Raw genomic sequence first — 14,070 nt, 5'->3', positions numbered from 1 at the left:
TGTTCATTCTTTTTTCTTTATTTTTGTCTAATGGGGTTATTTCAGAAGACCTGTCTTCAAGTTCAGAAATTCTTTCTTCTTAGATGCTCTAGAATGTATTTTTTATTTCATTAAATGAATTCTTCAGTTTCAGGGTTTCTTGTTTTCTTTTTAAATGATCTCTCTCTCTTTGATACATTTCTCATTGATATCCTGAGTTGTTTTTCTGGTTTCTTTGTATTGTTTATCTGTATGCGTTTGTATCTCCCTGAGCTTCTGTAATATCATTATTTTTAATTCTTTTTCTGGCATTTCATGAATTTCTTTTGCATTGGAATCTTTTGGTGGAAAATTATTTTGATCCTTTGGAGATGTCATATTTCCCTATGTTCCCGTGTTTCTTGTGACCTTACTTCTTTGATATCTACATGTCTGGTGTAATCATCACTTCCATTTTTTTTTGAATTTGCTTTCATAGGGTAGGACTTTTTCCTGAAGATTTGACTGGGGTGTTTGTTGGCCAGGGCACTTTGGGTTTGAATCTGGGTGCATGCAGTAGTGTAGTCTCTGTAAGATTTTTTTTCCTTTGTAAACAGCATGAGTGGTGTCTGTGATTTCCTCAGTGGCATAGTGTGTGGTTGTGGAGGCTGTGGTGAACTTTTGCTGGGGATGGTGACACCAGCTGGACTGATCCTCAGTCCTCAGTTGTGGCAGCAGTTGGACAACCATGCCTGTACATTAGCCCCAGGGTGGCTTACATTAGTAATGGTGTTAGTGGGTCCAGGCAGTCCAATTTTTGGGTCTCCAGGTGACTTGTTTGGGTACCAGGAGTGGCAGTGATGGGCTGGGCAGCTGAGTGGGTCCACAGGCCCCTGGGCAGTGAGCATGGCATGGGTTATGTCAGTAGCAGTGGTAGGAGAACTTCTGGCTCTCGAATTGTCTGTGCTTATGTCGGCGGTGATGGCGATAGGCTGGGTAGGCAAGTCCTAAAACCTGCAGGTGGCAAGTGTGAGTGGGAACCAGCTGTGGTGGTAGTGGCAGGTTGGGTGGGCCACATCCTCAGACCCCCAGGTGGAATGCTCAGTTGAAACTGTACGTGGACAAACTGGTGCGATCCCAAGGCCCCCAGATAACATGCTTGGGTACGTGGGAGTGGGGTGCTGAGCTGGGCAGGGTGAGAGTATCCTCAGGTCCTCCAGTGGTGTTAGCTGGTGCTGTTTGTGGTGGGCAGGAGCAGGATGATTTCCAATTTCCTGGTGGAATGTTCAGGTGGGGGCAGCAGTGGCTGTGCTGTGCCCTGATGCTGGGGAGGGTGCGGTTGCTGTCAGTGGGAGCAGTTGTAGGGAGTTGGCTGAGGAGTGTGCACTGCAGCTGCAGGTGGAAGCTGTAGATGTGATGAAGCTGTACTCAGGGTGCATGCAAATTTGCATTTTGACACCTAGCGGCAGCAGCCTGCAATGGTGGCAGCTGTAGGTGGTAGAGCTTGTCCTCAGGGCACATACCAATATATGGCAGCCCTTCTGCTGGGAGCAGTGGGGTTATTGCCAATGGCTTGTGCTTTGGTCCCAGAGGCAGCAGCCAGCAATGGAGGTGACTGTCGGTGGAGGATGTCGGGCTCTAGGGGTGTGGATATGCAGGGGCTGTTGGGCTCCAGGGTAGGACGCATTCTGGTGTGGGTTGGGCTTTAAAAATGGCACCGTGCTGTAGCTGCTTAGGACTCAGGGGTGTGTTGGACCAGCATAAGCTCCCTCTCTAAAGCAATGTCATCGTGCAGTCTCCAGGCAGCTCCCTATGTTACTCCCAGGGCCCATGAAAGTTGACGGGCTCTCTTGTGTCTGGGATTGCAGGAGTTTGCAGTGAAAATGTGGGCCACTGGGAGTCTCTCACTTACTCTTTCCCCACATTGTGCAGTCTCTCTAGGCTTCTGGCTGATCCTGGCTGAGCAGGCTGCCCCACTTCCCTCTCCTTCCTTGCTTTAGGTGTTTTCTATCACTTCTCTGTTGAATTTCCGTGTTCTCTCTTAGATGACCTATTCGAAGTGTGATTATCTACTCGCTATTTTGGTTCTTCTTTGTGGAGGAGGTGAGTACCAGATAACTCTAGTCAACCTTCTGGACCCCTCTTCCCCCAATTTGAGATCTCTTCTTCTGTTGTCTGTAACTGAGTTTAATGCTTGTTTGTTCATGTTAGGAATTTATATCATCGTCCTCAATTAGGTTGTTAACTGGAATTTTATAATCTTTGTCCACAGGAAGTTTAAAATGTATGATTTCTTGCATTGTGCTTTGTATGTAGTAGTACACGATATTTATCCAGTTAATGGATTTGACAGCCATTGCTGTCAAGGAGCAGTCCTTCTCTGTGTATGAAGGGTGCCTTATCAATATTATTTCCATTTGTAACTTTATTTATTTATTTATTCATTTTTGAGACAGGGTCTTGCTGGGTCACCCAGACTGGAGTGCGGTGGAGTGTGGAGGTTTGCTGCAGCCTCATCTTCCCAGGTTCAAGCAGTTCTTCCGCTCCACTCCCAGAGTAGCTAGGACTACAAGTGCGTGCTGCCACGCCCAGCTAATTTTTTTCTTTTGTATGTTTTTTGTAGAGATGAGGTTTCACCATGTTGCTGTGGCTTGTCTCCAACTTCTGGGCTCAAGCTATCTGCCCGCCTCGGCCCCGCAAAGTGCTAGGATTACAGGTGTGAGACACTGCGCCCAGCCCATTTGTAACTTTATTGTTTTCTCTTACAGGCAAATGTTCTGAAAAAGACTCTGCATGGGAATGGCCTGCCTTACGATGACAGAAATGGAGGGAACATCCGCCTCTTCTATATATCAGAATGGTGATATTTCTGGAAATGCCAATTCTATGAAGCAAATAGATCCAGTTCTTCAGGTGTATCTTTACCATTCCCTTGGGAAATCTGAGGCAGATTATCTGACCTTTCCATCCGGGGAGTATGTTGCAGAAGAAATCTGTATTGCTGCTTCTAAAGCTTGTGGTAAGTATTAAAAAACAGCATTTTCCTTTTTATGCATGGATTATTGTTTTAATTATGCTATGCTAATACTAGGTACATGCATAATATATATTTTTATTTTTTTAATGCTTGTATGGCTGGCATGTGTGTTTTCACATGCATAGAAAATGAAAGTGTTACTGGAGTACAATTTATGGTGAATCTGCCTTGGGCTAGGTATCAAAACAAATTGATGCCCATAAATGTTTGCTGACTATTCTTTATAATTACATATAAGGTGGTTAAAAAATCCTGTCATGGGCTATCTCATGACATAAGGTAATATTAAAGCTAGATCCTGAGAGCAACATGAAAGCAAAAAATTAATGTTTTGAAATATGTATTTGATTTAAAATCTTGATTAAATGGCTGACAAACCATCATTTTCTTCTAGTTAGCTTCTGAAGACCTCTGCCAATCTTTCCTCATATATATTTCTTATGTCTTTGGTGTATCTTGAAATCATTTTTACTCTTGAGACCTGATTATATTATCTATAGACCAAAACTATGAACCAGAGAACTCTTTCTATAGAGCTAACACATTTTACTAGACCACTGAGGTTACTATAGAGCCTATTATCATGGTATCTCATTTTTAAATGTTCTTTTAATAGAAAGACTAGTTGACACTATTTTGAAGAATAGTCGTATGATTTTATTTGTAGAGGTAAATTAAATGTCTAATATAGTATTTATAAGAATGTACAATTACATCAATTTATTCTCTTATTTAACATCAGTATAGGTCAGAATAACCATTAACTGTAAGTTGGAGGAAGCTAGGTACATTTCAAGTTCCTTCTAGCTATTTTGAAAAATACAATACATTGTTGTTAACGATAGTCACCCTACTCTTCTATCAAACATTTGAACTTGTTCCTTCTGTCTGTATTTTTGTGCCCATTAACCAACATCTCTTCATTTCCCTCTTCCCACCCATATAACCTTGCCAGTCTCTGCTACCAATCCACTCTACCTTCATGTGATCAACTTTTTAGCTCCCACATATGAATGAGAACTTGTGATATTTGTCTTTCAGTTCCTGGCTTATTTCACTCGACATAATGACCTTCAGTTCCATCCATGTTGCTGTGAATGACATGATTACATTCTTTTTTACGATGCCACTGGGCCCCAGGGGAGTACGCATTCTTTTGTGAGCTGGGCTTCAAAATATCACCTTGCTGTAGCTGCTTAGGACTCAGGGGGAGCGTGGGACCCAGTGTGAACTTCCTCACTGGAATAGGAAATGCTTTTGTGCTGTCTCTGGGCAGCCCTCTATGTTAATTTTTTGTCCTGCAAGGGGCTAGGGTCTCTCCTGTGACTGAAATTCCAGGGGTTCACAGTAGGAATGTGGACCATTGGGCATCTCTCACTTAACCTTTCCCTATGTGGAGTCTCTCCTAGCTTCTTGCCAATCCCGGCTGGGCAGGCTGTCTTGTTCCATCTCCTTCCTTGCTTTTCTGTTGAATACCAGTGTTCCTCTTGGATAATCTACTCAAAGTGTGATTATATACTCATGGTTTTAGTTTTTAGTGGGGAAGTGGATATGAGAGACCTCTGGTCAGTGATCTTGACTATATTGTAAAGTCTGTATTTTTTGTTGTGTGTAGTCTCTGAAATCTCTGATCCTTTAGCTTATAGTAAGATTTTAGCTTGTAAGATTTTTTTAGCTTTTAAGATTTTTTAGCTTGTAAGATATTTTTTAGCTAGTAAGATTTTAGCTTGTAAGATTTTTAGCTTGGGCCGGGCGCGGTGGCTTATACCTGTAATCCCAGCACTTTGGGAGGCTGAGGCAGGCAGATCACAAGATCAGGAGATCGAGACCATCCTGGCTAATATGGTGAAACCTCATCTCTGCTAAAAATACAAAAAATTAGCCAGGCGTGGTGGTGGGCACCTGTAGTCCCAGCTACTTGGGAGGCTGAGGCGGGAGAATGGCATGAACCCAGGAGGCGGAGCTTGCAGTGAGCCGAGATTGCACCACTGCACTCCAGCCTGGGCGACAGAGCGAGACTCCATCTCAAAAAAAAATTTTTTTTTGGCTTGTAAGATTCATTTTTAGCATGTAAGATTTTGCTTTAGCTTGTAAGATTTTTTCTGACAGATTTTATTGAATTCCTAGGGCCAAAAGAAAATAATAGAAAAGAACAAAAAACTCTTTCAGTCTTTGCAGATTGGCTCTGTGTTGGGGCTCTCATTCAGTGTTTACCCAGTCCATTTACAACTCTGCCTTAGCCTTCCCTTCCTGCTTGTGCTGACTCTAAAGAACAGCTTGAGGTGAAAGCTTAGGGTCTTTTCTTCTAAGTTCTGTTCCTTGGGCATGCATATGGCTTTTCTACTCTCCAATACATAGAAATGCTTTTCAGTGCTGTCATTTCCCAAATAAACTCTCCTCTGTCATCTCTCTTTTGGTTTTCAGTGTGTTTATTGTTTGCCTCAACTTTAGACCTCTGCCCCAGATAGCAACAGCTTGTTCATTTGCAATGTTTTCAATGAATGTCTTCTGTGTAGCTGCTTTTCTGCCCTGAGAAAGTCCTGAATTAAGTGGAACATAGGTGTGCTCTTTGCATCATTTCTTCAGTCAGTCCCCAGTCAGGGCAAAAGAGAGAAAAACAGTTTTTTGAGATTAAGGTTGGCTCTGTTCACTCCAGAGCCAGGGACCAGAGTTTCACACTGGGAACACCAATTGCCATCTTCAAGACTTTGCTTAACTAGGGGGAGTGGAGCCGGGGCTGGTGGGCAGGACATGGGCGTAGTGGGTGGTTAAGGGAAAGTAAAAATGCTGCACAACTTTCCTGCCATTTTTAAGTGGCTGTTTTCTTGATTCAGCATTTATCTGATTGCTGCATATCTTTGCCTATTTTCTTTAGTTTATATGAAGTTCATTCTGACAGATTTTACTCATTTTTTTTTCCTGTTTCTGGGAGAAGGATAGGTCCTTGGAACTACCTACTCCACCATTTTCACTGATGTTACTCTTTTACTTTTATAATCATGGAAGTAAAGTTTAAGATTTTTCAATCTATATTGGTGAGATTACCCTTGGTATCGTAGTCAAACTAAATTCACAAAATGTGTCAATTTCTGTGTTCGCTCTTGGTCTATTCTCTGTGATAGTATACTTAAGATGGAATTGTCTTTCATGTTTGGTTGAACTCAAATATAAATCTTGTCTGGGCCTGATGGTGGTTTTTTCTTTCTTCATTGTTATTTTGTTATTCTTCTTCCTTCCCTTCTTCGGTCTCTTGCCTGCTCCTTCTTTCTTTTCTTCTTCTTTTGTTTAAGTGGATAGAGTCTGTTTCCTTTTTTTTTTTTTGAGACTGAGTCTTGCTCTGTTGCCCAGGCTGGAGTGCAGCGGCATGATTATGGCACACTGCAACCTCTGCCTTCCAAGTTCAAGTGATTCATTTCCCTCAGCCTCCTGACTAGCTGGACTACAGGCACCCACCACCACACCCAGCTAATTTTTGTATTTTTGGTAGAGACGGGGTTTGCCATGTTGGCCAAGCTGGTCTCAAACTCCTGACTTCAGGTGATCCACCTGCCTCGGCCTCTCAAAGTGTGTGAGCCACTGCGCCCAGCCAGAATCTATTTCTTTAATGGTTATAGTTCTGTTGAAGTTTTAAATTAACGAATCTTTTTAAAGTTACATTTTTACAAAAATTGTCCATCTGTCTATATTTTCAAGTTTATTGGCATAATGTTGTTCTAGCACTCTTTGTCTTCATAACTTATAATTATGCTTTTTAAAAGTTCTTAGTGTTTATCTGTGCCTCTTTTTTTCTTATTATCCTTGACAAAGATCTATTTTGCAAAGAATCATCTTTTATTTTGTTACTTCTCCCTATTGGATTTTTATCATGTCCATCTCTAACCTTTCTTTGGGATTACTCTATTGTCTTCTACTATATTGAGTTAGATACTTAGATCATTTGCTCTTATTTTCTAATATAAGCAGATAAAGCTACAATTTTTCCTCTTGAGTTTCACCTTAGTTGTATTCCACAATTTTTAATACATGATATTGGTAATCATTATTCATTATAAATGCCTCCCAATGTATTTTCCTTTGACTTCTGAGTTATTTGGAAGTTATTTGTAAATAAAAGAATGAATGCAAGTATACTGTTTAAAGGTTGCTGCTAAATAATGTTATTATAAATAACTTACCGAAATTATTACACATCTGTAAGTAGACGGTCGTGTTAATAATTTAAATTAAGAATTTAAGTTTTTGTTGTCAGTTTGTCATTTGTGCCGTTTCTATCTACGGTGGAAAATAGTGAAAACGTAACTAGAATAAAATACTTTTGTGTTCTGTGAGCCTTATGTTTTAAATATATAGGATTAAAAAAATTTTACATATTCATTTCTGATTTAATTGAAGTGTGGTTAGAGAACATGGTATGAATGGTTATTCTGTGGAACTTCTAAAGACTTGTTTTGAGTTCACGTGATTGTTGTGTTTGTGCTTGTGTGTGTACGTGTATGCGTATGTGTGAATGTTCTTTATATCCTTGAAAATAGCTTGTATTATTTACTTGTGTGGTTTAGGTATTCTCTTGGTTTTTTAGTTCAGTGGCTTTCAACCATTTGTTGATGTACCTTCTAAAATATCTTTTAAGAAATTACATATGCACTCACATTTTAAGTTGATATTTAAAATTTTTCATTGTAAATTAAAATAGCCCAAAGGACATAATTATTAATGTATTGTGTAAAACTTGACACATTGTTCTTTTAAGAGTATTCATGACTTCTAAATATTTTTGTGATTTGATACCTATTAATTAAAACAACTCCTTCTCTGCAACCACATGCAAGCATGGATTTTTATTATACCTCCAGTTCAGGGAACAACTGAAGAAACCAGATGAAATGTTTTAAAAATATCTGCTTGAAAGAGTCTCAGCAGTTATATTTTAAAATACTGACATACCTCGGAGATATTGTGGGTTTGGTTCCAGACTATCGCAGTGAAGCAAATATTGCAATAAAGCAAATCACATGAAGTTTTAGGTTTCCCAGTGCATATAAAAGTTATGTTTAAATTATTCTGTAGTCTGTTAAGTATGCAATAATATTATGTCCAAAAAAGTACATACCTTAATTTAAAAATACTTTATTGTCAAAAAGCACTCACAATCATCTGAGCCTTCAGTGAGTCATAATCTTTTTGTTAGTGGAGAGTCTTGCCTTGATGTTGATGGCTACTGACTGACCAGGGTGGTGACTGCTGAAGGTTGGGTGGCTATGGCAATATCTTAAAATAAGACAATGAAGGTTGCTGCATCAATGGACTCTTCCTTTCGTGAAAGATGTCTCTGTAGTATGCAATGCTATTTGATAGCACTTTACCCGCAGTAGAACTTCTTTGAAAATAGGAAGTTGATTCACTCAAACCCTGCCACTGCTTTGATTAAGTTGATGTAATATTATAAATCCTTTGTTGTCATTTCAACAATATTCACAGCATCTTCACCAGGAATAGATTCCATCTCAAGAAACCACTTTCTTTGCTCATCCATAAAAAGCAATTCCTTATATGTCCAAGTTTTATCGTGAGATTACAGCAATTCAGTCACGTCTTCAAGCTCCACTTCTAATTTTAGTTCTCTTGCTACTTCTACCACATCTGCAGTGACTTCCTCCACTGAAGATTAAATCCCTCAAAGATATCCATGACAGCCAGAATCAGCTTCTTCCAAACTCCTGTTAATGTTGACATTTTGACCTCCTCTCATGAACTACAAATGTTTTTCATGACATCTAGAATGGTGAACTCTTTCCATAAGTTTTTTTATTTACTTTGCTTAGATCTGTGAGAGGAAACACTGTGACAGCCATAACCTTACTAAATGTGTTTCCCAAATAATAAGATTTGAAAGTCAAATTGCTCCTTATCCAGGGTCTGCAGAATGGATGTTGTGTTAGCAGGCATGAAAACAACATGAAATTCAATGTACATCTTCATCAGAGCTCTTGGGTGACCAGGTGCATTGTCAATGAGTAATAATAGTTTGACAGGAATCTTTTTTTCTGAGCTTTAGGTCTCAACGGTGGCTTAAAATATTCAGTAAACCATGCTTTATACAGATGTGCTATCTTCTAGGCTTTGCTGTCCCATTTATAGAGCACAGGCAGGGTAATTGAGCATAGTTCTTAATGGCCATAGATTTTCAGAATGGTCAATAAGCATTGGCTTCAACTAAAAGTCACTTGCTGCATTAGCTCCTCAGAAGAGAGTCATTCAGTTCTTTGAAACTTTGAAGGCAAGCACTGACTTCTTTCTAGCTATGAAACTACTCCTAGATGGTATCTTCTTCCAATAGAAGGCTGTTTTGTCTACAATGAAAATCTATTGTTTATAAGTGATCTTTGTTAGATCTTTGGATAACTTGCTGCATCCTCTCCATCAACACTTGCTGCTTCACCTTGTACTTTTATGTTAGGGACATGGTTTCTTTTCTTAAACCTCATGAACCAGCCTCTACTAGCTTCTTGCTTTTCTTCTGCAGCTTCCTCACCTCTCTCAGCCTTCATAGATTTGAAGACAATTAGGGCCTTGCTCTGGTTTAGGGTTTGGCTTGACGGAATATTGTGGCTGGTTTGATCTTCTATCTAGACCACTCAAACTTTTGTCACATCATCAATAAGGCTGTTTTGCTCTCTTATCATTTATGTATTTACTGCAGTAGCATTTTAAATTTCATTCAAAAACTTTTTCTTTGCATTCAGAACTTGATTGACTGGTGCAGGAGGCCTGGCTTTTAGCCTCTCTTGGCTTTTGACAATACCTTCCTCACTTAGTTTAATTATTTCTAGCTTTTGATTTAAAGTGAGAGATATGAAACTCTTTAATATATGAAAATCTTCCTTTCCCTTGAATGCCTAGAGGCCATTGTAGGATTATTAATTGGCCTAATTTCCATATTGTTGTGTCTCAGGGAATAGAGAGGCCTAAAAAGAGGGAGAGAGACAGGAATGGCTGTTGCTGGAGTGGTCAGAACACACACAGCATTTATTGCTTATGTTTGTCATCTTATATGGGTGTGGTTCATAGCGGCCCCAAATGATTACAATTGTAATGTCAAAGATCACTGATCACAGATCATCATAACTGATATAATAATAAAAAAGTTTGAAATATTGCAAGAATTACCAAAATGTGACATAGAGACACAAAGTGAGCACGTGCTGTTGGAAAAATGGTGCTGACAGACTTACTAGATTCACAGTTGCTCTAAATCCTTATTTTGTAAAGAAAAAAAACCCCACAATATCTGCAAAGTACAATAACGCAGAGTGCACTAAAATGAAGTATGTTTGTATAAAAAAAATTGTGATTAATAATTCAGTTGTAGGGGGTGGTATATCAAAAGATTTCGACTGCTACTACATTTTGTTCCGATTTTAAGAGTTGTTACTTTAGCTTCATTTCAAATTATAGGTGCTATGTAAAAATATTCTGTTGTGTACCTTTAATAATTCCTTTCTCTGCTTCTTTTCTAGGTATCACACCTGTGTATCATAATATGTTTGCTTTAATGAGTGAAACAGAAAGGATCTGGTATCCACCCAACCATGTCTTCCATATAGATGAGTCAACCAGGCATAATGTACTCTACAGAATAAGGTACTTTCTTCAGTAAAGTAACTCACTTAATGCTAAAAGGCAAAATGGGAGAAATTATCAAATATTTTTTAATTGCAAGGTACTTAATACCAGATACCTGAACCAATTAGTTAGCACTCATTTAAGATTTCATTTAAAATTCTATTCTGTTTCTCCATCAGAGAAACTGTTTATACATGTTGTGTAAGTAGAATACTCTGAGAATAAAGCTGTTTTGGTGGGATGCCACTTAACTCCTTATGATTATAATTAAATAAGTAAACAAAATCACAGTGGCCTTTAACAAAATCCTAAATGTTTGGGATATTGCTGGTTTGTGCAGTGTTTTGTGCAATAGAATGCAATTTCACATCTTATCTTTATAAAGAACTTTTTAAAAAGTTGACGTGAAGAAAAGAGACTTTTCCCAGTGTGTATTTGCAGCCTCAAATTGTAAGTTAATTTATATAATTTATGGTAATGTGTAATGCCTGTTTAGAGAAATCTAGAAGTATTTTTTTGCTCAAAAGGATGAAACAAAGATATGTTTGATTTGTGTCTCACAAATACCTGTGATTTTTCTAAGCATTTATATACATATATATATAATTCATCATAACTTCATGAGGTGTTAAGATTTCCACATTAAAGATAAAGAATTTGGAGCACTGAGAAGTAATATTACTCAAATTTATTCATGGTCACACAGTTAGGGATTGGGAGTCAGGTTCAAATCCAAGCCTGGTTTGCTTCATAAGCTTGCCTCTTAATCACCTCATGTGTACTTCATTAAAGAGATAATGTATATATAATATTTATTATTGTGCCTATCACCTGGTGCTCTCTCAATAAATTTTAGTATTGTTTTGCTTCTTTCCCTTCCCCTATTCTATATAAAAATACGCAGTTGGATGTGTTTGCATTTACTGATGTCTAATGTATAATTTGCACTGAGTTCAAAAACATATTTTTGATATAATTATTGAAAAGACAATTGGGGAAAAAAATAAATGTTCAAAGAAATAATAGATGTACAAAAATCAACGCCATTCTTATATGCCAGCAACCAGTTATATAATAGATAAAGAAGATCCTATGCAGTATAGCTACAAAAACCCTTAACTAACCAGGAATGGTCTTAATAAGAAAAAACAGAAGACAGTATAGGAAAATTAGAAAGTTATTTGAAGAATATGAAGAATTAGGACATAATATTGGAATGGGGAGATGGAATATTACAAAGATCAATTTCTCTTACGCTATATCCTTAGCTCTAAGCCAATCAAAATCCTAACAAAGGCATTTTAGGGAATTTGACACATTACTATGTAAATCAAGAATTATTAAATAAGATAGCCATGAGAAAGAAGACTTACCTGGCAAATATAAAATATTTTGTCCCAGGAGATATTTTCACATTATATGAAACTACAAAATGGTATCTATTATTAAAGCCACATAATTAAATTCAGAATCATAAACTAAATAATGAGAATGATGGGGCCAGTATATCTTGAAAGTACTCCTTCATACATATAGAAACATAATAATATGAAGAAATCTTTTCATATTAACGTGGAAGGGAGAGATTAGTCAACAAATGGTGGTAGAATAGTTGATTAGCTGTTTGAATAAAATTTTAGCTTCTTACTTTATAATGTGTATCAGATAAATTATAGATTGATTAAAGATCAGATTGATATGTAAATAGAAATATAAAGAAAATCAAACTATAAAAGTCTGAATTGGAACTGAATTCAAGTCCTTGGGAAAATACCATTTAAGTTGCAAAACAATAGAAAAAATCATATGGGAATGACTGCAATTTTCGACTATAAAAATTTTCAAATGTCTGAAGGTTTTCTCTTAAAATGAAAAGGCAGGGGGGTGGAGCCAAGATGACTGAATAGGAACAGGTCCAGTCTACAGCTCCCAGCGTGGGCGACGCAGAAGACGGGTGATTTCTGCATATCCAACTGAGGTGTACTGGGTTCGTCTCACTGGGGAGTGTAGGAAAGTGAGTGCAGGACAGTGGGTGCAGCACACTGAGCATGAGCCGAAGCAGGGCGAGGCATCGCCACACCCGGGAAGCGCAAAGGGTCAGGGAATTCCCTTTCCTAGTCAAAGACAGGGGTGACAGACGGCACCTGGAAAATCGGGTCACTCCCACTCTAATACTGCGCTATTCTAACGGTATTAGCAAATGGCACATATCCCGCGCCTGGCTCAGAGGGTTCTACGCCCACGGAGCCTCGCTCATTGCTAGCACAGCAGTCTGAGATCAAACTGCAAGGTGGCAGCGAGGCTGGGGGAGGGGCGCCCACCATTGCCGAGGGTTGAGTAGGTAAACAAAGCAGCCAGGAAACTCAAACTGGGTGGAGCCCACCACAGCTCAAGGAGGCCTGCCTGCCTCTGTAGACTCCACCTCTGGGGGCAGGGCATAGCCAAACAAAAGGCAGCAGAATCCTCTGCAGACTTAAATGTCCCTGTCTGACAGCTTTGAAGAGTAGTGGTTCTCCCAGAATGCAGCTGGAGATCTCAGAACGGACAGACTGCCTCATCAAGTGGGTCCCTGAACCCCGAGTAGCCTAACTGGGAGGCACCCCCAAGTAGGGGCAGACTGACACCTCACACGGCCAGGTACTCCTCTGAGACAAAACTTCCAGAGGAACAGTCAGGCAGCAACATTTGCTGCTCACCAATATCCACTGTTCTGCAACCACCGCTGCTGATACCCAGGCAAACAGGGTCTGGAGTGGACCTCCAGCAAACTCCAACAGACCTGCAGCAGAGGGTCCTGACTGTCAGAAGGAAAACTAACAAACAGAAATGACATCCACACCAAAACCCCATCTGTATGTCACCATCATCAAAGACAAAAGGTAGATAAAACCACAAAGATGGGGAAAAAACAGAGCAGAAAAACTGGAAACTCTAAAAATGAGAGCACCTCTCCTCCTCCAAAGGAACGCAGCTCCTTACCAGCAACGGAACAAAGCCGGACGGAGAATGACTTTGACGAGTTGAGAGAAGAAGGCTTCAGACGATCAAACTACTCCAAGCTAAAGGAGGAAGTTCGAACCCATGGCAAAGAAGTTAAAAACCTTGAAAAAAAAATTAGACAAATGGCTAACTAGAATAACCAATGCAGAGAAGTCCTTAAAGGACCTGATGGAGCTGAAAACCAAGGCACGAGAACTACCTGATGAATGCACAAGCCTCAGTAGCTGATTCAATCAATAGGAAGAAAGGGGATCAGAGATGGAAGATGAAATGAATGAAATGAAGTGAGAAGAGAAGTTTAGAGAAAAAGGAATAAAAGGAAACAAACAAAGCCTTCAAGAAATACAGGACTATGTGAAAAGACCAAATCTACATGTCATTGGTGTACCTGATGGGGAGAATGGAACCAAGTTGGAAAACACTCTGCAGGATATTATCCAGGAGAACTTCGC

General features: G+C 39.2%; 1 protein-coding gene across 8 annotated transcripts in view; it reads left to right on the top strand.

Annotated features, from left to right (window-relative positions):
• Positions 1-14,070, top strand: part of JAK2 (Janus kinase 2) — a 169,888-nt gene that overhangs the window by 54,367 nt on the left and 101,451 nt on the right. For 6 of the 8 annotated variants that reach the window (XM_055092183.2, XM_003823367.5, XM_024930144.4 and 3 more), the window contains 2 exons: positions 2,727-2,977; positions 10,513-10,636. In XM_055092183.2, coding sequence (XP_054948158.1) covers positions 2,752-2,977; positions 10,513-10,636 — 350 coding nt within the window. In that variant the 5' untranslated portion in view covers positions 2,727-2,751. Of the gene's footprint in view, positions 1-2,003; positions 2,062-2,726; positions 2,978-10,512; positions 10,637-14,070 lie in introns of all 8 variants that reach the window. The other 2 variants (XM_063594498.1, XM_063594497.1) reach the window with 1 other exon arrangement.

The sequence above is a fragment of the Pan paniscus genome, chromosome 11 (assembly GCF_029289425.2).
Source record: "Pan paniscus chromosome 11, NHGRI_mPanPan1-v2.0_pri, whole genome shotgun sequence".
In the NCBI taxonomy this organism is placed as follows: Eukaryota; Metazoa; Chordata; class Mammalia; order Primates; family Hominidae; genus Pan; species Pan paniscus.
Note: the sequence above shows the minus strand (reverse complement) of the source record. Positions and strands in the feature narration are given on the sequence as shown.